A 24505-nucleotide genomic window follows, 5' to 3' on the forward strand; every position below is an offset into this window, starting at 1 on the left:
TTTTGTCCAACTTTGGTTTCTCTCCTTAGTTTCCATTATGATCTGGTATGAGGAAGGTCTCAAAGAGGTAAGTGTTCCGTGGTCGTGACCATAACTAAGTCCACCTTTTGATTTCTTAACTTACACTGATGATTAAATTTCTAATCAGGAAATCTATGATTTTTCTTCCTAAAAATCAGGTTTTAAATTGTAATAAGAATTTTACAGTTTTGTTGTGTTGTAACCAGAATTTCTTTTTTTTCCCCACAACTTTGCAACATTTATTAATAATCTTTGGTATTTACTGTCACCTGCATATATGAAGTATAAGTGGGGGCCTGTATTTGGCCTTACTGTGAACAGTTTCCCATCTGACACACTGTAGATAGTCTCAGCCCTGTGTTCATTTGAGATGACTTACTTTGATTTTTCTTAGTCATCACTGCATTGGGTCAACAGATAGATCAGCTGCAGAAGTTATGACAAGTGCATATGTGTACATATACAATAATTTATATAATCATATGAGGGGACTTGTGCCTAGAGGTCCATTTGATTTTATGTTTCATTGACCACCACCAATGCCACTTAACAACATACATAAATAAACATGCAAAGACTGAGAGAAGGGTACATATTTTTAATTAGAGATAGATGAAATAAAAAGAAAAGTGCTGACATAAATCTGTAGAAAAGTTCTTGAGCTTGTGACTTGTGACATGATCTGCTGCTCCTTAGGTCACAGTGGGTTCATACCACATGCACCATTTCTCTGAGTTGTTTGCAAGCCTTGTGCCAACTCCTTCTTGAAACCAATACATCTATCCTCTTTCTATACATAACTGCCTTGACCTACAATAGATCCTATCTGGTGCTTCCCAGATACACTGAAGAAGAGAAAATTGACTGTATCATACCATGGAACTTAGAAACTGGAATGCAACTTACTTTTTGTAGGCTTAAAGGGTCTTTTCATGTTGAAAACCATTTCTAGATGTGATATAAAAATAACCAAAAGTTCGGATAGTGAATATTTGCAGGAAACTACTCAGAAATGATCGGCACAGCAAGGATTACTTACTGAATATGTTCTCTAGATGCTAAAAATTCATGTACTCATTTTGCCAGTCCCTTCCACCAAAAATTAACACTTAACAAAGAAAATAATGTGAAGTATTATTCCAGTGTTTTTGAATAGGTATAAACCAAAGCATATATCCAGGTTTGCTGCTTAAAATACCTGAACATCTATCACATTTTCTATGAGTGTGAAAAATATAATTATTTTGTTATTAATTTATTAATTACATGCAGCAAGGAGAAAGCAGAGCTGAAAATCCTTTTAGGAGGTGATTTATTTCAATGGTACTGAAATTTATTATTATTGGGCCTGTCTTTCTACTGTAATAGGATAGGCCCTTCATATATACAAACATCCCTATTTCCAGTCCAGCAAATAGGTGGTACTTCTGTATAACACCTAGAATGTTGTCCCTGGGTAGTTGTGTTCTGAAGCTGCTGCCTGAATTGACAGGTATCATTACAAGCTTCCTCTGCCTGATCCAAGTCTTGATGCCCCTGGGAAATTGCACCATTCCTCACATCCTATGCCTTTCAATGCTCTTCAGTTGTGGATCTGGATTTCACTAGGAAGAAAAAGGTCAGCCTTTCCCATGCACTTTGTGCCAGGGGGGTAGCAATAACTTCAACACAGTTCAGCTCACTCTTACCAGGGGAGTGCAACGAACATGCAACAAGTGCCCCCCCAGGTGCCCCCCCAGATGCTCCAAATGTGCCCCTAGGCAGGGCAAATCTGATGGCTCTGCACCCCTCCTGTCCTGAGAGCAAATACAACATTCTTCAAATGATTTTCAGAGAGAAATTTTAGGGGAACAGATAGGAAGGAGAAATATAAGACTAAATTCTCCTGGAGCTTTGCCTGGGCCTCCAAGGGTATGTCAGTGTCTTCCCACAGCTCAAGAACTCCTGATCCAATCCATTTCCCCTTGCCCAAAGGCAGGATCAGTTACAATTAAACTAATACCAACATGATTGTATAGCCTGTCTTGTAGCATCTTTGTCACTGGAGATCTTTACTTTCCAAAGTAATATATTCCAGTGTTTCACTGTCACTGTGGTTAGACAGCTCATTTTTTTTATTTTCTCCCTAGTGTCTTATTTAAACTTCCAGTGCTCCATCCAAAGGACATTAGTTATTGTCCTTTTGATTTACGCAGATGTCCCTTTGCTTTTGGAAGCAAACTTTCACATTACTGGGGATTAGTGACTTCAGTCCTCTTCTTTCTAGGCTCTGTTCTATCATTAGAAGTCATCTTCTACACCTCTTCTCTATGTTGTTGCTTATTTGAACTCCCTCCACCTTTAAGAGTGGTTTCCTAAACTGAATAGCATATAATTACTCAACAAATCTTAAAACAGAATTCTTATTTATTCATCTCACAAGATTTGGTTGGGTTTTTTTCTCAATAGTGCAAAATTAGTGACATATTGATCTTCCTCTCTTCAAATCCTAGGGGTTTTTGTCATTGATTATTGTACTATATTAAATAATCATTAAAGGTGCTATTCCTTAAGACTAATATCAAATTAATATTAGATGTGTTTATCTGACAGGCACTTAAAATTACTATTTTTCTAAATTTTAGGTTTAAAAATGATTGAAAAATGAGCCAGATTTGTACTGCTAACAATTACATATGATGGCAGAAGAATTGTGTTTGGAGTCATGATGGAAAATGAGTAAACTCCCAAATGTGTTCCTCTTTTGTTATTACATGAATGGCACAATCAACAATTATCAAGTCCTTCTACCAAATCTCTTGCTCAGAAAGGAAAAATGAGGAAGCTGGCTAATGCTGATAAGGTAACTTCATGAAATGCAAAGAATAAGTTAATGCATTTTGTGCTTCTGCTGATAAGTCAAGGATTTAAAATGTTTGTAAAAATTACTTTATCTTTTTAAACAAAATGACTTTCACATCATTTTTTTCCACTCATTTGCAACTTTTCACTGTGGTTGGTCATCCTGCCAGGTTTTTTACCACTTTAATGACACAAATATATTAGTTTCTGCTTATATGTTCTGGAAATAAGCAGGAATGTTGAACACTCATTAATAGAATGGCATGATTTGTTTGAAATTAGGCTTTGTCGTGTGTCTTCTTTAGTAAACAGTGCTCTCTTTACATGGGACTCAGGTTTTAAGTATGACTATTTGTGAATTTGCCCCCACTTTTCCCAGCTAAAGTAGATGATGATCATTCCACTCTGGAATTTTATTCCACTCTGGAGTAAAAAATCTAGTCACAGGGACACACACCCACTGGGAGACCTGGGCTGAAGAAGGTACAAGCATCAAACAAAATAAAGAGATCTAGTGAAAAATAAGACTTAGAAGAAATTTAGTATTTTTAAGGCATGAACAGTAAGTAATGAGAGACAACTGAGAGAAGTTATGCGTGCCATTTATTTAGAGCTATTGGAAGTCCAGCCAGCTGTTTCATGATCTTTCCAAGTCTAACAGCTCAAGTGGTGATCTCTAATGGGCTTTATTTAAGATTTAAAAAGAGAACTGCTTGAAATGATACACTGACATAAAACTATGACAAAGCTATTATACAGTCTGTTTTAATGGAGCTGTTTATAGCAGCAGCACCTTCAACTGAAACTCATAACACTCCATTAAATATCTGCCTACATGGTTCAAAAGCAGAAATAGCAATACCACAATTATTGGTTCAGTTATTTCCCATGGAGTGATCCAGATACCTAATGGTATCTATCAGCATGTTTTAGAGCCTCGAGTTAGATGACTTCAACTCAGATATCTTACTTAGTTGCTTTCAGTTGATGCAATTAAGCCTTCAGTAGGAACTTGGCTATTTTGCTGAAAACACAAGCAGTATCTTAGAGGAATGATCTTACTGCCCTCTCATTACTAAGTGTTCTCATGCCTGGCTTTGGTTCAGGAGCTTGTACCCAGTGCCTCTCCGAATTTTTGCTATTCAAGGCAAAAATAAACAGTTTCAACATCATTATGTGCTCATGGTTTTTAAATTTAATAGAGACAGAACCTGCTATGTGCAGATTCCATATTTTGCCAAGGCCTCAATTTAAAATTGCACCTCAGTCTTACCAGTTATTCAGGCTGTTGAATAGGAGATAAAGCACCTGATAAAGAGCAAATCTGCACAAAACCTTTGGAGAAATGGGCAGAGTGGAAAGGCACAAGCTGTTAGGAAAGAATATCAGTTTACATCGGTGGGAAAATAAAGTGTTTGAAAGCACAGTCAGCCTAAGTAACTTAGCTTCAGCTATAAAGAATTGAATGGAAGTATAACATTTTTATATTCATCAGGTAATTCCATTTAAAAGCTGTGCCTAATTTAGTAAGAAGGAAAACTAGGACTATAATCTGGGCCCATTTTATGTGTCTTTATATGCAGATTTACATTGACCATAAAGCTCAAGGAGCCTCATCAAATGATTTGTTGGTCTGGTAAGCAGATAACATGACCTTAACATATCAACAACTTTTTCCTACTGGATTTTTTTGAACAAACTTTTGTCTAGAAGCAAAAGCTATTCCAAAATAGGATATATATATTTTTTTTAATCCTTCATTCAGCAACAGAAGAGAGGCAGGAGTGTTTTTGGTTACTGTCAGGACATTCCTCCTCTGCGGAATCTGCATGATTTGAATTAGTAAAAGAAGTTTTAAATTTATTTTCAGTTAATTTAATTCTTATAAGTTTTAACAGCCTTTTACAGCTAACAGTTACTGAAGCTGCAGTTCAGTTACTCTGGTGCACTACACAAAGTCATGCCTTTCAAACCTGTGGATGCTTTCTTCTCTTCTGTTGTACCCCACACCACCAAGTATGGAATGACAAGTCATTAAATACAAGACAGAGAGGTGTGAGCAAAAAAAATTTTATTAAATATGAGACTTATGTCTGACCTGCTTCCCCCAAACCAATTTTGTCTCCGTGGCAACAGCCACAAGCGTGTGACAAAACATTACGGATTTCTCTAAAGAAAACTTTAAATACTTAAAATGTCACTTACCAAGAAAGCATCATCTTTTGTCCTTAAGCAGGTTTCAAAAGTGCAGAGCATGTTTACAGGAAGACAAGCCTTGTTGCTGTAAAGCTTCATTAGCTTTACAGTGCATTAAGTACCCTCCCCACAGCAAGCAGGACCAAATGTTGCACAGGTGTAAGAATGGACACAGACTCTGTTAACTTACCTTCTCTGCAAGTGCTTTGGGAACAGGGAAGTATGTCTTCTAAAGTCGAGTTTAGAATAGCTCTGGTATGATAATCATAAATTTTATTGCATGTTCTTTATATAAAGTCATCCTGAAGTACCTTTGCAGCTTACTACAAATGTTTTAACAGTGTAAGAGAGGACAGACTCAAAATTATTCTTACCTTTTATTGCTAAATAAAATGTAATCATAATGTAGATGAATTTGCCGTGCTGGTGCATATTATCATTAGATTGCAGAGTACTGCACTGAAAATCATAGCCAAAGTATGTATCCTTATTTAGAAAATGCTCAGAGGTCTGTTTGTGTATGACTTCAACTATTATTGAACATCTCCAAGTTTTATGAAATTAATATGAAGAGTTCTTTACCACTGCAGAAATTCTGTGATCCAACTGATACTCAGAAATGCAAATCATTTACTACTTGTTAAACTTCTTTAAAGCTCTCCCAAAAGCCATGTAATAGTGAGATTATCTTGTATCCCATGTCCCAGGTCTACTGATTAACTTACACAACTCATTGACTTCAACTGACCATTGTTTGTTATTTCAATATTATACCTTTGGGGAAAAAACATGTTTAGTTTTTTTCTTATAGACTTTACTATCTATTTGTATTTGAGTATATTTACTATCTATTTGTATTTGAGTATGTTTTTGTTATCTGTTCACAGGATAAAAGCTTGGGATCCATTTGAACACAGCATACAATTATTCCAGGTTATGAAGGAGGATCACATTATACTGTGATCATCAAATTCCAGCTGCTGGAGGAAAGGATAAAAGCAGTCCTACTTGCAGGTCTATAAAACTGACTATTGTACTGGTACTGCTTCTATTTCTCATCTTTCTCCAGTAATAGATGGCATGTTAGTATTAAACATTTACAAGGCAAAATTTCTAAGTAGGCAATAAGGTAGGAATGTAATGGGCTGCAACTTTAGTACAGTTTTTATATTATCTTGGTTTTGAGAAATGATAGGTACTTTCCGCTTTTAAATAGAATATTGAGGGCTTTAACTTTGCTATCTGATAAGGTCAAAAGGAGCCTTGGAATAATTCTGTGTCTGCCCAGCAGCAGCTGACAGACTAGGGAGCATGCAGCCTCTCCTGTCCCACCCCACCTTGTCCCTGCACTGGGGAGCAGGATCGATGATCCTGGTTACCAATCCCTTCCTGCCTCAGCCAACAGGTTATCCAGGCTATTTAAATGGCTCCAATAAAGTATTCCTCAGACAATTAAAGGCATTCTTCAAGGCCAGAGAGGACAAGGTTGAAAATAGTAAAAGAACAAGAAAACAGGACTAAGTAAATAGCAGAAAATTGGGAAGTTTTGTTGTTGCTTAACACAGGTCCCTTTACTCTAGACTTTTAATGTCCATTTCTATTTATTTCCAAATGATAACCTATGCATTGTTAACCTCAAACAGCAAGAAAACAGTATCTCCATACAAGCATGAAAGGGACTTACAGCTTGTCTGGCACAACTATGGATGCTGGGACACCTGTGGGCAAATGAGTTGCACAACTCTCATCCATTTCCCTCCCCTCTACATTAAAAAACCAACCAACCAAAACCAACAAAAAAACTCCACACAAAAATGACAACAAAACAAAAAAAAAATCCCCCCAAACCAACCAATCCAATACTGTTTCTCCACTGTTAGCAAATGCAACTCCTGTGATAACCACACATTATACCTGTCTGGGCTGCTGTCTCCTAGTTGAACCTTGCCATATTCCTCCCTGGAAGATTACAGTTGCAAGTAAATTGCAGTCTTTTCCACAGGAGTATGAAACAAGTTTACGCACCTAAAACTTGTCAGATTTTTAAATTCATCCTGCATATAGTTATATAGCATTCAATTTGTCTCCCATAAAAACCTCTACCTCACTGATGCCATGCAGGGACAAAAAGTTTGGGGTGGCATCTATAAGCCTTCCATTTCATAGCCTGACTGGTGACCTAAATAAAACTTTTCAGTATTAGGTTTTTCCAAGATGTAATTTATACTATGGCTGTCAGGAGTTAAGATAGTAGTTGCCATGGAGCTTTAATCTTTTTTTAGGCTTTAGTCAAAGGAAGCTGGAAATCAGTATGCTGGTAGAACCCTGCTCAACAGAATTTAATTCAAATTAGGACAGGATTTTATCCTAATTTCTCTACTGAATGTTATTCTCAAATGTTCTAGAATTCATTCTATTTTCTTCTCTTTCTGAACAGGAGATGAAAGTTTCCTTTTAGGCTTCTGAAATCACACTACATTCAACCCAAAAAGTACCCAAGTTGCTCCAACTCCTCCAACTATAAGCTGTAACTTTCTTCTAGTCTTACTGTGCACAGCTAATTGCTGTAGTGAAATTCATTCACCAGCTTTTGCACTTTCAGTGGAGGCACTCCGTAAGTTTGCAGAAGCAAAGCTTTAGGGAGGATCTTATTTTTCTGTGTGCTCACTAGATGCTAACCTCTACAATAAAAAACAGGCCTTCAGAATAGAAATTAGTTTGAATATGTGTATATGCTACTTATAACTTCCTTGACGTATACATAAGAAAAAAACTGAAGTATGCGATGCATGAAGTGCATCTCTGAGTACAAATCTGCCCACGCTATAGTCAGTGATGTTCTGCTAGAACACAGGTGCAACAGAAGAGAGATGCAGTTCAGTCTGCATATATACTTGAAGTTAAAACATCAGTGGCTGACTTAAAGCTCAACTTCCCCTATACCAGGTAAACCAAAAGAATGCAGACATAGGTGGAAAAAAATGCAGAACTTGTAAAAATAAGCTTTTAGAACTCTTACACTACCCCAACCAGAAATTAGAAAGGATTCAGATATAATATTAGCTTGATCTTAAGAGACTTGGATTCAAAGGCAAATGACAGCTTCACTTGATGAAAAATTTCCCAGAATTTTCACTAAATACAACTTCTACTGGCCAGCTGTGGTGAAAATCCATAATCCTCAAGCTATTCCAAAGACTGCAGAGTAATCAGGAAATTGGCACAAGAGAGAACTTCAAACGCTTTTCAGCTCTTTCATGGCATGCTAATAGTAAAAAATCCAAACATTTTTCCTTCTGGGATATACAAGTCCGTGGGACTTGAACAGTTGCACAGTAACATCTGGTTTTACCACTGACAGCAGAATGTCTTACCTAACTAGCACTGGACAGAAAAACAATTGCTGTGAATTTGAGTGACAGCCCTGCTCATCAGCTTCAGAGTATCAGACGCAAAAACCTTCAGTATTTTTTTCAATCTGAGGTGTCAATGTCAAAGACTTGCAGAGCTACTGGAGATGAGACCTCTGAATAAATTAAGTGTGTATGCAGATAAGAGGGAGAAAGAACTCTAAGCCATTAAGTTGCTGGTGTGACAATTGTTGGAGTTTTGTCCCAGTAGAGCAGCTGAGCCTAAAAAATAAAAACCCAGATCAGGACTTTCAAGAGCCAGATCTGTTGCAGTCAGAAACGGCACAAGCCACAGAAGTGCCAAACTGCTCATGTCAAGTATGAATTCAGACAACCTTCAAGCTGAAGTGAGAGGCTTTTAAATTGAGTCTTCAAAGTTATGAAATGCCATCTTCTTTACAAAGGCTCACTTCAGCTCTGAAAGAATATCCAAAACAAAATTCTTAGATAAATTCAAGGAAGAAATGGGCATTTCACTTGCCACCATTCTGTACTAGTTTAAAGACTTGTCAGTACCACATTACTATTTCTGGATGTGTAGATTAGTTACAGTTTGGCAGGGAAACACAGTTAAAACTAGTTTAAATATGGAGGTATTATCACTCTGCTGCAGATATCAAGATGGCCTTACAATATAGATGGCAAATACAAAATTGTTCATTTTGCTTTCAAAACAGTAATCTTTCTATTACGTGTATTTGTGTTTTGCTTTAAAGTTTGGTTTGACTAAATGATTATTTTGTCAAGATTAATCAAACTGGTCCATGGGACAATGATCAAGAAACACTCTCACTCTGATACTGTTTCTTTTAAGTAGTTTATGGGGACCTTTTGCTGCTGCTGAACTTGCATTACTTCAAATCTGAAAGGCAAAAAGCAAGAACTTAGAAGTGTACCATATTTTCATAAGCTTCAAGAAACAAGATATAACCTAGGCTGAATTAGGGTGCAGCAATTATTTTCAAAAGAGGAAGAGGTTTCCTGTGTAGTCACATACACTTCTATCAACTTCCAAAGTGTGCGTTGCCCAGATTTTTTTTTTTTGCAAGAAGCTAAACTTCATGACAATCAGTTAGCAGTGTTTACTTTTTGTTTTCACTTCACTAGTGAGGTTCATCCCTTTAAGAAAAGGAACTCAACATTAAGAAGCAACATAAGATTTCTCTACTTACCTTTCTGATTTCATACTAGCCTCTTATGTGCATCTTCAGCAATTACCATTGATCTTGTATGAAAATGGATGCAAACACACAAAATTTGTGTTTGGTTAAAAAAAAAAAAGTGGTGAAATGCTAAATGCCAGATAACATCATATCTTCTCATGTACGTCTTCACAACAAATTAGCCAGAGCATTTAAAAGAAGCAATTTTAGAAGCACCCATATATATTTGAGGCACGCTGCTAATCTGCAATATAAACCGAATTATTTCTACATTCGAGCAATTTCATGTATTAGGCAAGCAAGTGCAATTTCCCCAGCAGTATCTTCACTGGAAACCTTAAGAATTCATATTCCCTACTAGAAGGTCCATTAGCATAAAAGAAACTATCTCTGCATTAGAGATATCTGGACCACTTTCAAAATCTAAAATTTTCTTTCCGTAACACCCCAACATACACTTCCTACTTTAGCAATTATTTCAGATGAACAATTATATAAGGCTTCTTACTTTCTCCTCAGCATTGGAAAAAATTATTCTTGATTTAACCAGTGCAATTTCAAGCAATACTTTTCAAGATAAATTAGTAATGTTAATAGTCACAAATTCACTTGTACTTCATTCTGCAACGGGAGTGTTTACTTAAGTGATGTTTGTTTTTTAGTAGTAGGAAGCATGCCATTTTAGGTCAACATTACACGTTCATACAATCTTCAGCCCTAGGCTTCCAATCCATCTTGCCAAGAAGGAAACTGGAGAATCATTAAGCCATAACAAATTAAAAAAATAGTAAAATGCACAGAGAACAACTTATGCCACTCATCTCCAATAGTGGGCCCGATCATACTCCATCAGTAGCAATGATCCAGCTCCCTCAAGAAGACTATCATTGCAACCTCACATCATCCACTAGGCCTGGAAAGCATGGTAGAGATAAGGTTTACCCTCTCTCCTACCCTGCTGATGGTCAGAGCCCTTACAGTAGTTTCCTGCAGGAGCTGTTTAATTACTGTGGTACGGGTCTCCCCAGTGGAACACTAGTCCACTTAATAAACCTACAATTTCAGAGCAAAAATTGAAAACGCTACCTTTACAGTCCCCTGACATATAATTACTATTACTTGCAAGTGTTAAATCCTCTTAAGTAATCAGATCATAACTGAGGAAACAAGCTCAGTATGTTACATAGCCTATAATATTGAGTGTCCTGCACATCGACTGGTGCCATCTGGCCTGACAGCATCAAGGCTTTTTTTGTGTGTATGCCATGCACGACACATCCTGCCCTCCAGCCCCAGCCAGCACAGCCCTCTAGTGGGGATGCAGGAAGGAGTTTTGATGGCATTCATCCATCCCAGCTTGCCTTTGCTCACCTGCCTTCTGGACTGCTCTCAACTCACCACAACTGCTTCCAGCCAGGTTTGGCCAGAGATGGTGTCACTTCTCCCTCTGCACTGTCAAGGGAAACCTTAGCAGCAAAGGGTAGAGACCTACGGGGACTTATGAGCACTTGCAGCCCACCCGTAGATAACCCCCACACCCAGCCCTGCAGAGCTGCTGCCAAGCCCACCAGAACTCCAGTATCAAGAAGAGATTATTGAGCAGGAACCCTAAGTGCAAGCTTTGGTACCCCACTCACTTCTCCATTAGCATCTCCCATTACAAAGGAGCAGAACACCTGTTTTCATCTTTTTTTCACTTCCCCTAAGACACGGAGATTAGGAAATTTGCTTTTAAGTACCGTCCAAGTAGTGTTTAGATACTACCAGCATACATCTGGACAACACTCTTACATAGCCTGTCAGAAACCTGCTGGGATTTGTCTATTGGCTCTGTGCCAGGCATGCTTATGCCTTTTTTTTTTATTATCTGTCAAAACTTTTATTGAAAGCTTTTACCTTCAGGCTTTTTAGACAGTTGCCCTAGTCCAAGAAATGTGGTGCTATGCCTAAACCCAGGTGTAGCCACACGCAGACACAAATACCACTTAAGGTATTAAAGTTTACAGCCCAGAGAATACCAGTCACGTTTCAGCTCTCGAGAGATCAATTATGATGAAGATTCCACCATATTTGCAATTTCTGTTCTCGGAAAAGGTAATATCCTCTCCTCCTAAGGGATCCTTCTATCACTTCGAGCTTTACACAAGCAGTGGCAAAATATAAACAATCAAGGATATAGTTATGGCAATAGAGAGATCATCTTCAACAATATCGGGATGCTTGACAAAACTCAAACAAAACCTACTAAGAATATCCAAAATTGAGTATACACCATAATTCTATCATACCCAAAAACTGACTCCCAAGTATAAAGTCACAAAGACAAGAGTTTAATATTGACCAAAAAAAAAAAAAAAAGCTTAAGTTAGTGGTATTTTCTTCCTTGAAATAACATACTGGTCATATGAAAGTCACTGAAGAGGTCTGCTTTTAGCTCGGAAGACTTTTACAGTTACAGCTGAATTCAAAAACCCTAACTCCAAATGTGTGATGTTAACACAAAAACTGAAAACGTAAAACCTGGGATAAAGAACAAACTCAGTTGTTAAGATGCTAGCAGTTACGTGAGGTCTTTCAACACCTTTACCATAACATGAGAAGTTCTTCAGTATCTTTTCCACCACCATTAGTTCAAAATTCACAAGGTTCTTTAAAATACTAATGGGTTAAATTGAAATCAAGCTCCATATGTTTGTAATGTCTTCTGTGAAAGGTCTGAAGCCACCCTGTTTCAATTATTTGGTTATTCAGTGCAGAAAGTTAAAGATCACAGAAGGTATATAACAGCTTTTAATACTCCATTAATAGTATAGATTAAAAATTATTGCATAGTCTTATGTATTTCCTAAAACAGCGTTCTTGGGAAATGAAACATTTTAATATAAAAGGAGTAACTCTTTAAAACATAAATTGCTTTCACTACCTCGATCTTCTATCCTTTTTTGATTTGTCAGTACATTTGTCCATTGTCTTCTCATTGTCTCCTCTGCACTTAGGGCAATACCATTTCCCCTTCGGTTTGTAGGTGAGTCCAACACAGGAGAAGTGGAACCACTCGATAGGGCACTGTTCATTGTCACATCCTATCATTTCGCCATAAGACACTTGGTTACATAAGCAGTAAGTTGGTTCATTGGGATCAATTGCAAATTCTACAGGTGAAACCTCCCTCTCCTGTTTGGCTTTGGAGCGTTTTTTCTTCTTGGAAGATTTCGATCTCTTTTCCTTAGGCGGCTGATCATCGCAGTCATCGATACCATTGGCTATGTGGCACAGATCACGGCTCTCGCTGGTTCGCTGGCGACGGGGTCTGCGGGAAGATCTCTCTGGCTGGCACGACTCCATCTTTGCCTTTTCTAGAGGCTTTTCGTTCTCAGACAGATCTTGAAAACACTGAGAGTGTGTTTCCATTTGACGGGCTCTATTCTCTACCAGTTCTAGCATCTGAGTAACTATCTGAATTTTTTCATCTCCAAGTTCTTGACTGTTGATTAATGCACGCTGAAGATGCTGCTGCAAGCGTTTTTTCTGAACTGGGTCATTTTCCGACTTGTATTTTTCATAGACATCATCTATTTCTTTTAACGCTTCTATAAAATAAAGACAACAATAGGAATAATTACACAAAATGGAACATGCTCAAGAAAACACAGGAATGTATTTCTAACTGATGGGAAACAGTACAAATTTTAATTGTTGCAAGAAAAAAATTCTCAAGTTCTAAGAAAGAGCAAGCTTATTCTAGCGATTGGAAAAAGAAAGGATAACCCAAGAAAAGGGACACAGTAGTTGCTGATGCGTAGACAATCCAGATCCTCCCTTCATCTGAAAAAGCAAGAATTTCTATTAAGAGTCCTTATCACAGTAGTTCCAAACCCCTGGCCTAAATAGCAAAAGCAATAGCTTATTTTATCACAGGAAGAAACCTTAAATTCATAGAATCATTATGTATCATGATATATAACACTCCAGAATTAGGATACCTGGGTCCTCTGCCTTCCTCTTCTTATTCATCTAATGGTTTGGTATTACAGTTTCAGTGTAGTTATAAAAGGAGTATGACAACTGAAGTTACATAATAGCAAATTTACAATCAGGATGAAAATTAACTTACATCACTCAAAATATTTTTCCTATTACCAAAACAAATTACAGCAAGTTGCATTTTAAATCAAGGCTGAACTTCTGAGAATAGGTGACCCTCTCTTTAGTGCATCACAGGATATTTTTAAGCAACTAGTAAATGAGTGGCTTATAGCTTGACTACCAAGCTTTCCTTCTTGCTAGTCATGCAAAATAACTGCATGAGTTGCTGTGAATTTCTCATTAAATATAGTACTCAGAAGCAAGTTTAATGAACCCAAATATGAGACCAACAAATGCCTTATACATCAGTCTTAGTTTGTACACTGCTGTTCTATATTGCTGGATTTTAAAACAGTATTTTCCAAGCCAAAAGTTACACTAGATCTATACATAAAGGACAGGAAATACTTTAGAAAAACTGACAGCGCAACTTAATGCACAGTGTTAGATACAGTACTGGTGCCCTCAGAATTTAAGGATTTTATTTGAACTGGAAACAGAATTCATAAATGGTACTGAACTATTTATTTCTAAAGCAAGAAGATATGCAGCACAGTCTATCTCTTCCTAAAGACCTGCATTTCACAAACTGGCTTTCATTTTTAAGGAATTTGTCTGCATTACACAGTTGTGAAATGATTCAAGCTTGTGATAAATAGAAGTCATAGCTATTATCTGAACATCGTTCCCAGCGATTTTTTTCCTGCTGACATCTTGAAACAGTAGCTTAAGCATGAACAGCTGCTTTTTACTATAAATTCCAAAACCTGTACGACAACAGGAGCCAAAAGCATCTTGTTCTGTTCCAGACTTTCACTAGGGGAAGATTCCTCTTGTCTGGTAACTCAATTAACCTGTATTTTCTCAATTTCAGCATCCCAGCTACCATGAGAAACATTAGCTTTGTTTCCCTGTATCTTCAGCTGCATCACTTGCCCATTGCCCTGAAAAGGGGGAAAATAAACTAAAAAAATCTTAAGCTCTGCTCCTGAAAAGCATGGAGTAAAGGTATTTTGTATGCTGTTGAATGAGAAAGGCATAACCAGAGTACAATAATCTCTAGCCACATTATTTCCCACATGAACTTCTTTGGAGGGGGGCTGGAAAGTGTAGGTATAGTTACATAGATTTCCCACATTTGGAATGCCCTGTCCAGCAGAACCCACAAACAGTACCTTCACTTTTTCACACTGTGACAGAGAACAACATTCACCCCACATCAGTTATTCCATAGATGCAGCCTGTAAAGATTTAAATGGATCAGCATCCGCTAAAGAGAGGAAAGAACTTTTTGACTAACAGAGATGGAAGTTTACCAAATGCTTTGTGAGTCCCTAAGACTAGAGAAGGCACCCATACACTGTAATAAACAGCTGAAATCTCTGTTAAGGGAAAACCAAAAACAAACCAAAAAAACCCCTCAACCCAACACAAACCAGGGCCAAGTGTTCATTACAGATAATCTGATTAAGTTTGGTGGAGCTAATGAAAGCTAAAAGGATTTGTTTTCTAAGCACAGGAGTGACTTTGTTCCATCTGCACAGACTATCACTACCTTTCAAATTAGCTGAAATAACAGAGCATTGCTTTTACATCTTAAAACTTGGGCCTAAAATATTTTTATCCATCTTTCAGGGTCTTTCAAGATTTTGTTGTTGTTGTTTTTTAAAACAGTTGAAGGCTTTGGTTAAAACTAGCAACAAACTTCCGCTATGGCCCAGTATTGTGTTAGCAACTGGATGATATATATAGGAGATACAGCCTAAATAAAAGATTGAGTCTGTTCAAGGCAGATGAGGAGCGCTGAATAGTCACCACCGATCAGGAGATAAAGAGCCTCCTAGGTATTCTAGCCTTAACTAGGAATTCCAAATGCTGCAGGCAAGTCTATGCTCTCTAAACTTAAAAATCCCAGGAAACTTACAAAAGCCTGTTCTTAAGTATCCTTCCGAGTAATTAGAAAGATAATTGGAAGAATCCCTTCCCGACAGCTCCCTCCTGAGGTGGCCAAGCACCGTCTGAGAGGCCTTGGCGCTCCCCTTGGTCCCCTCCTGCCCATGCCGTAGGAGGGAGATGCGGCTCCAGTGCCGACTCCGGGGGACCAAATTTCTGCCTCATGGCAGGGCAAGCCGGCAGCTGCCGGGCACTGCTGCGCGCCGCTAACTCCGCGGGATGCTTTAATGGGCACTGAACCTCTCTTCCAAAGAAGCCGTGCCTCCGGCTAAGTTTAGGGCAACTTCCCGCTCCGCGGACCCGCTCCATGACCCCGGGGAGCGCTGCTGGCGCGTTATGCATCCCCCGCCGCCCCGTGCTGTGTACGCGGGACAGGGGCAGGGCCCCGCCCGGACCGGCGCCCCCGCCCGGCGGGCGGAGCTGAGGAAAGGCCGAATCCGGCGCCCCCGCCTCCAGCGGCCCCGCCGGCGGGGCGGAGCGGGGCGGGAGCGGCCCCACACAGCGGAGCCGGGGCCTAGCGCCGAGCAGCGCCGCCCCCGGAGCGGGGCCGCCTCCGCAGCAGGGACCGGGAGCCCCGCGCCCCCCCGGCACCGCCGCGGGCTCAGCCCCGCAGGGCCCGGCAGCGTCCCACCGCGGCCCCGGCCCCTCCGCTCCAGGCGCATGTGCAGCAGGCGGGTTGGGCGGGCGGCCGTCCCCGTTCCCTTCCCCGCCCGGTGCCCCGCAGGCGCCCACCTTGGCACTGCGTGTCCATCTCCCGCAGCAGCGAGGCGTTGCGCTGGATGTCCAGCGGCAGCGACTCCACGCACTCCAGGTAGTCTTGCACGTAGAGCGAGAGCAGCCGGGCCCGCTCTCCGCCCGGCGCCGCCGGCCCCGCCACCAGCTGCGGCCCCGCCAGCATCATCCCCCCGCGCCAGCAGCACATCCGCCGGCGCCGCGCCGCCCGCACCGGGCGCGGGGTCCCTGCGGCGGCCCCGCTCCCTCCTCCTCCTCCTCCTCCTCCTCCTCCTCTTCCTCCCGCCGCCGCCGCCGCCGCCGCCGCCGCCGCCCCTGTGCCGGCGGGCGGCCGCGCCGCGGTGCGCGGTGAGCGGATGTCGGTGAGCGCTCTCCGGCCCGGCCGCCCCCCGCGGGTCCCGCGCCCTTTCCCGCGGTGCCGCCGCCGAAGCGAAACCCCCGCTCGGCGCCCCCGCCCCTGCCCGCCGCGCGCATGCGCGAGGCCCTGCCCTTATAAGGCGCGGCCGGCGGCGCTGCCAGGGGTTTGCATTCTCCCGCCTTCCCCTCGCGCGCGCTCCCATTGGCTCAACCCGCCGCGAGGGGCGGGAGCGCGCGCGGGGCGGGGCGCCCTTAAAGATGCAGGATCTCTCGCCACTTCCGCGACCGGGAGGAGCCGCGACACGAGCGGGGGATCCCGCGGCACCCGCAGGCGGGCGTTTGGACTGTCCTTGCCCATAAAAAAAGCTGCCCGATTTAGCTTTAAAGAAGAGCGATGATGGTTTGTGATAAACTGTGACTTAGGGAAGCTGAGTCATATTTTGTCCTGTCGAGGAATCACTTCAAGCGGGTTTTTTTGCCTAGCAGCGAATCTCCAAAATGTGACAGAATATCCCGTCTTTTCCAAGGCTGTTGCAGAATTTGTATCAAATGTTCGCCACAACAATTATAGTAGGAAAGTAGGAAACAAGAGTAGAAATATACTTTCTAGATATATACTTTTTAGCTACATAATTTTTCCTTCTGGAAGAATGACGTAAAGGGGATAGAACTACTAAAAAGTTGCAATTTTATCTCCACTTCTCTTTCAGACATTTTTCAGATCTTTACTGCATGAATAATAATTGGTAAGCATCAGCAAATAAGATTAATCTTGTGGACTCTCGAAACATCATGAGAAGTCCTGTATGTTTTGCGGTATGTTGCATTTATATTTAAGGAACCTGAAAAAATAAAAAAAAATAAAAAGCATCAGAAATGCTTTAAAAAGAAATAAAAAGCATCAGAGATGATTCAAGGATAAAAAATTCCAAACCTCAAAGCCCCTTCTGTCTTACATTCCTACCTTTGGTAAGTGGCCAGCACTAAAAAAGTACCCATACTAGTCCTGTAGATAACATTTCAGGATGGGATGATCTAGAGTAGTGGTCAAACAGCAGGACAGGTTGCTCAGAGAGGTTTTATAGTCTCCATTGTTGGATATTTTTGGAGCCTACCTGGCTGAGACCTGAGACGACCTGATCTGGCTGTGAAGCTGGCTCTGCTTTGATGGCCTCCAGAGAATCTTTCCAGGCTCCTTTCTTCCTGTGATTCTGTCACTGTGTGATCTGTGCCAGATGGCTCCACGGCTAGTCCTACAGCAATGGCAGACGTGATGGCAGTCTGCAAGTGTTATTTTCTAAAGACCCCAGTTCAGAAAAGTATTTAAACACGTTCCTAACTTCCAACTCATGCAGCTGCTAAGAGGGTATTCTACATGGCAGTGATTTTCATATATCTATGTCTAAGCTGTTGAATAATTGTAGCTGCAGACAGACAGCTTTGCCCAAGCCAGTAACGTGTTGCAAGTTCATAAAAATGAATGAAAACAAAGTTGTAGGCAGTACTTTCGAAACACTCTTTATTATGCTGATGTCACTCTGGCCAAAAAACCAGGAAGTCTGTAATTCCGTGTGTTCATGTTCTTAAGAAGGCACCCTCATCTTGAAATCTGTAACATCTGTAAAACCAGCTGCTTTTTCTTTCGATATATTGTTAAATCTCAGGTTAATGAAGCTAAGCCTCAGATCATGTTATGCTACTTGTCTCATTTTTGCACAAATAGATTTAGAAGGTGGCAATAACCTAGTTACCTTCACTTCCATCAGCAGTAACCCACTCAAACTTTACTGTGTAGCATTCATTGCTGTCACTTCTGAGTAACTGAAGTAACTGAGTAACTGAACGTTGAATTCTCTGATATAATATTAACAGATGACACTTACTGTACAGGCAAAACCCACTACCTGTGCACCAGTGTAAAAGGACCTGAATTAGTATAAGTGATACAATGTTCTTGAGAAAGATGTAGGCTGTTTTGAGGGGTTGTGTTTCTGCTTATAGTATGTTTGAATGGCTGTATCATTCTGTATCATTCATGAGGAAATAAAGCTGAGAAATAGGAGATTTCCCTTACAGATCAGAAAAAATAAAGCAAAAATGTTCATTCAAAATTAACATGTTATTTAAAATTAAACATTAATTATAATTAAACGTTAATTTAAAACCATAACTTTTTTTTTCTCTGACTGTTGGTAAAGAAATAGCCAAGACAGCACTTTTAGAATAATTCATAACATTTGTTACAGGTAGTTTCTGTGCTAAAAACTTGCTGTTTGTCACTATGGGAGAAGCAGTATCTAAGATACAGTAGAGAACATCTAATGATTCTTGAATTTAAGCGTTGTTGCTGCTTTCAAACACTGAAATAAAGATTTACATTTTGAGTACCCTTAAGAATGCAGTAGCAACTTAGACGAGATGTCCCTAGAAAAAGGAAGCCTTAGCTTGCTGCCTGAAGCCTCAGGGGGAAGGAAAGCAGGAGTAACAGGCTGAATTCTCTGCATTGCCCATGTCTCAAAATGGCTAGGAGCAATCATGGGAGAATTTTGATGTATTTGATTCAAGTTTGCAGATTGATACCTCTATGACCCAGCTGACTGCATGTGAGAACAGTGTGGATGTAAGAGGAGACAAGGTAGGGCAGAACCCTGATGTTTGTAGAGATGGAGAGGCCGAGTGACCATACATTTCCACCAACACTGTACTAAGTGGACAATTGTCAGCTTGACATACATGGTGATATCAGGGATGTGATACTGGGGTGTATTGCATAAGACCCATCTCAATTATTGTTATTCCAAGAGTAAATAATACACAGAAGTACTATATCAAATTTATTTAGATTTATTTACATGTCTCTAAACTAACCCAAGTTTTCATGGAGAATAGATCCCAACAGAAGCCCCAGTTAGAGTATCCCCCTTCTTTTTGTGAAAAATTATTTCATTATATTATAGATTTTACTATGATAAAATATTTCCAGAGATTTAATCCAAATCCTATTCTCCCCATTTGCAGTTTTGCTTCTCACTTTTCAAAATCCTGATTTTACATCCTCAGATCACAGCTGATTCCTGTCCTATTTCACCCAATAATACACAAGTTGGTTAGATTTTTTTTGGCTTTTCATTGATAGTCCAGGAAGTGTTTCAGCGTGTGGAAAAAAAAAAAAAAGAAAAAACAAAAAGAAGAAGAAAAGTAGAATTATTGATGAGGACAAGTCCACAGGGGGCTGTAATTGTGAAAGACCTATTTAGTATTTAGTAAAAATGCTCAAATGATGATAACAGGATGCTTCTTTTTAAGCAAAAGAACTGATTTTTGATGATCTATATTTCTTGGCAGAAATGCTTCTCTGGCTTCCATGAGATGAAGAGGATGAAGAATTATACAAGATAGCAAGAAAATAAACCCAAAGAAATGAAAGAATGAGTACAAGCTAGATGGGCTCTTTACAGAGTTGGCTGAAGGAAGCTGTAGGCCATAGCTGACCTTTGTATAGATGATATTCCAGGAAGAAGCTATCCTTGCCAGAGCTACAGAGGTACTAGTGCGTTTGTCCAGGTAAGCTGTTCTCAAAAGCTTCTCTAACATCAGGCCGTCCAAAACAGATAATTCCCTGTAATGCCAGACATCATTGCTTTTGGTCTTCCTTAAATATTAGGCTTGATTTATCTGGTGGAATACAAATCATATGAACACAACCATTATTATTTTTTTCTTTCACTTACACTAGTGCAGAACACCTAAAAATAAGACATGGCCTAACATCAGATCATTTCAATATGATGATAAACTAAACAGTGCATTTCCTGAAAACACTGGCATGTGCTTTTTTCCCTGTTAGCTTCATCCTCAGCTGTACCAAAGAGCTTTCTAGTACGAAGTAACAAACATCCCGCACTGATCAGGAGAGATATGTTCTTCCTCATCTAAATACAAACATCTCTTCAAAAACTGTTTTCTGCCTATGTGCTCTAAGAGAAAATCTCTTCCTGAGCCTGAATTAGTAATCAGTTGATTTGTATTAACATGGGGAAAAAGCAGCTACAATATCCTGCTCAACTTTTTTCTTTAAACGGATGGGTTCTGCTTATCTTACCAGGATCAGACTAAAAAATGGAATAAAGTGTGCAAACTAAGTTTACTCTGTGCTTTGTTTTGTAATAACTATTTATCTGTTTTTTACAGTTCTGTCCATTCAGTTTCCATACTTTAATGCCATGGCTGTATCCAAAATGTTTTGAGAAGTTGATAGGCCCAAGGCAGGACATGTTAAGGAATTGACTTTTATATGACATCATTGCTTCCATCAGAGCATACTGATCTATTGTCCCTTTGTTTTGATCAGAACCATACTGCTCTTTTGTGAGAGTATAAGCTGTTTGTAATACCCCCTGGAAATCATCAGAGGCTGAACAGCACCAGCTTCTCACAGGTCCTATGGAGCATGCTTGGCTGGCATAGGAACTGCAGCTCCTTAGAGGAGGGGGAGTCTGCTGACCAGATGAGGAGCAGCATCTGGTCACTGTGATGATAGGGCCACATGGATCATTTCCTGTCATTTACAACATGGATCTGTCCACTTGTGTCTCAAGTAATACTTCCCTGTCTTCCTCTGCAGAAAACTGCTTTCAGACGGTGACTCTTCTTCCTCACCTCTTGTTTTAAAGCATGAATGATCAGTGGATTTGCTTTCCAGTCCAGAGCCAATCACCATGACAAAAAACTCAGGAAGTGTGCAGATGACGTTTAGGGAAGACAAAAGAGGAATGGTAACAAGGTAATCTTATGCAAATATGTAGTAACCGTCTTTCTCGTCTTAGCTCAGCCCTGAAGCTTGATCCTCTTCCATTCAAGTAAACGGAAGAATCCATATGACTTTAATGGAAAAGAACTGAGCCTTTTTTGCCCAAAGTAAACAAAGGATTTTTTGCATGCTCTTACCTGAGCTACACACTGACATGCATGCTGCGTTTCCATGGTTCTGCTGCTCAGCACAGGTCATGTGAAAAACACATTCTTATTTCTTCCTCTTGTGAGGAACAAACACACGTAATCGCATCTTTGTAACCAAGATTATGAAATGAGGGCTGGCAGTGCACCTGCAGGAAGTTTCAGTAGTTCACAGTTTAAGGCGTTCATAATACTCTCCCATATGTGGATGTTAATTTTTCTTTCTAGTTCAGAAAATAAAGGTGGGAGTCACCCAGCTAAATATGTTGAATATGAGAGAATCTTAGCATAAATAGGCCTTGCTCTACAAATGTCTCCATTGACTGTAAGGGGAGCCCAGGTCTGCTGTCACAGATGTCAGTGAAATGAATTCCACTTCATGTGCGAAAATGGGGTAATTACATGCCTATAGGTACCATTTATGAATTTCAGAGTTCCCCTGAAAACTTGAAGAGAGTTTTGCATACATCATTAAAACTGCGCAACAAACGGGGAAGCCTCATTTCATTTCCCTCATAATGTGGATTTTTTTTCCTTTTGGCATCTGCTTATCCAAACCTCGTACAAATAATTAATCTCTAATGCAACTGAAAAGTCACCACAAATAGCACCAGCGAGTATTTCATGTCTTCAAAATAACTCTGTAGCACCTAAGTCACCCACATTATGTGTTTCCTAGGAGTGCTGCTGCTATTCAAACTTTTCAGTGCCACCATTTACTCCAAGCTACCAGAAAGCAGTACTAGTAGGATATGACCAATGCAGACTTTTTTCCCCCAGGAACTGACAGATTTTACATTTGCTTTATTATTCAGTTGTAATTGTGAGAAAAATTAATGGTTAAACAAGATTAATACAGATCCTTAGCCTCTCAAACATCCTCTTCCTCAAAATAATAAAGAGAAATGTGGCATTTATTCTAAACTAACGAAGAATTTGGGGTGGAAGGCTGTTGTCAAAATATAGGCAGCATCTGACTGAATATAGTTTGTCTCTTAAACTGCAGCTAAAATCACAGAATCACAGAATGGGTGAGGTTGGAAGGGACCACAGCAGGTCATCTGGGTCCAACCTCCCTGCTCAGGCAGGGTCCCCTAGAGCACATTATTTAAGATTGTGTTTAGACAGCTTTTGAAAATCCCCAGAGACTGAAACTTCACAACCTCTCTGGACAATCTGTTCCAGTGCACAGTCACCCACACAGTAATGAAGTTCTTCCTTATATTCAGGTGGAACATCCCGTGCATCAGTTTCTGCCCACTGCCTCTCATCCTATTGCTTGGCACCACCAAGAAGAACTTGGCTCCATCCTCTTGACACCCTCTCTTTGGATACTTGTAGACATGGATAAGATCCCCTCTCGGTTGTCTCTTCTCCAAGCTAAACACTACAGGATTTGAAATGTAAAACATAAAACATCAGAGGATTTAGAAAATCAGGCAAACATTGGTTAGATAAGCTTTCTTACTAGCGACAAAGTATCTCTTGCCCAATGTGATTAATCTCTGACGCTCATATTTAAAAGAAGTCCTTTTGCAGCCCACTTGCCGGGAAGCAGACTTGTGTGCCCACGAGTGCTTTGCTCTCCCTGCGCAGGGCTGTGCTGCGCCGGAAAGGTACCACGCAGCCGTGGGAGCTGTCCCGGGGGATCGGCCCGGCAAAAGGGGATGGCCTGAGAGTGAGCCCCGTTCTGTTGGCGCGCGTGCCGCGCGCTACCTGCGTGTCTGTGGCCGTGACGAGAGCCCGCCCCGCGCGCACCCGCTCGGCCCGGGGGCGTCTCGGCGGGGTTTGTCGTGGGGCGGGGCGGGCGGGGGCGCGGCAGCGCCCGGCACTCTCTGCCGGCGGTCCGGGGACTTTCCCCTAGGCGGGCGCGGGGCCCGTGAGGAACCGGCGTCCTCCGTGCGTGGCCTAGCGAGCAGGTCTTCAGAACATCCCGGCATCCTCTCGCGCCCAACACCAAATTATAAAGGTCGGCAGCTGGCTCAACCTAGAGGGCAGGGCGAGGAGTGCGTAACGCTTTAGTTGTCTGCACGCTACTCTCCACAGGCTAAGCACAGCAGACAGACCGCTCGGCCGCCCCCGAGGGGTGCCACGACCCCGGGCGGCCGCGAAACCTTCCCCAGGGAGGGACAGAGCGGCGCCGGGAACACATTATGCAAATAGCGCAGCGAGGCCCCGCCCCGAGGCGGGCGGGCGCTCTGGCCCCGCCTTGTGGCCGCCGCTGGGACCGCCCCGCGCCACTCCAGTGCCCCCCGGGCGCGAACTGGGAACTTGGGGCGACAGCCCCCGAACCGGTGCGTGCCTTGGAGACTGGGAACAGCAACCAGCGGGGCGGCTGTCCACAAGGAGCCAGCGGTAGTACTTGGATGTTCTACCACACTCCAGAAGAAACGGGAGTCACTTCTGACGGCTGCGATTTCCTGTACTTCTGCAGACAAAACAGGCTCAGTTTTTCTTTCGGTTGGTTCGTTTCCTTTGTCCTCCTGAGGCAACTCTGCACACCTACAGTGTTAGTGTAATTGTTTTCGCCGGTCCTTGTCAGCAGGGTCTGACAGTTAAAGACCAGCATCCCCATCCCTAGAGACCAGGACAGTACCTGGAGGGGAGACTGAAAGGTTTTAGAACTGACAGGACTGCACAAACACTGCTTGCCACAGCCAGTTCTTTGAAATTCTTTCTTTCTTCGGGTTTAATGAAATGTTAATAAATTCTCATTCAAATACTCGAATAATGCTTATTCAGTTGTATGTTAGAATGTGCGTTTTGAGTTGCTTTCCATGCAAAACGTGA

General features: G+C 41.2%; 1 protein-coding gene across 1 annotated transcript; it reads right to left on the minus strand.

The window, feature by feature from the left end:
* Positions 1 to 11940: 11940 nt before the first annotated feature.
* On the minus strand, positions 11941 to 16592 carry ING2 (inhibitor of growth family member 2). Its single transcript, XM_027735823.2, has 2 exons — positions 16403 to 16592; positions 11941 to 13221 (listed from the first exon to the last, which is right to left on the minus strand). The coding sequence occupies exons 1-2, from the start codon at positions 16590 to 16592 to the stop codon at positions 12551 to 12553; spliced, it is 861 nt and encodes a 286-aa protein (XP_027591624.1). The 3' UTR covers positions 11941 to 12550.
* Positions 16593 to 24505: the final 7913 nt, after the last annotated feature.

This window comes from Pipra filicauda, unplaced genomic scaffold (assembly GCF_003945595.2).
Source record: "Pipra filicauda isolate LSUMZ 115617 unplaced genomic scaffold, ASM394559v2 scaffold67_size6003252_pilon, whole genome shotgun sequence".
In the NCBI taxonomy this organism is placed as follows: domain Eukaryota; kingdom Metazoa; phylum Chordata; class Aves; order Passeriformes; family Pipridae; genus Pipra; species Pipra filicauda.

What these genes read in the sequence shown, in the direction of transcription:
- ING2 (XM_027735823.2), bottom strand. Translation starts at nt 16,592, where the DNA reads ATGTGCTGCTGGCGCGGGGGGATGATGCTGGCGGGGCCGCAGCTGGTG. An exon ending in GATGGACACGCAGTGCCAAG is followed by an intron (nt 13,222 to 16,402) that starts GTGGGCGCCTGC and finishes TTTATTTTATAG; the next exon opens with AAGCGTTAAAAGAAATAGAT.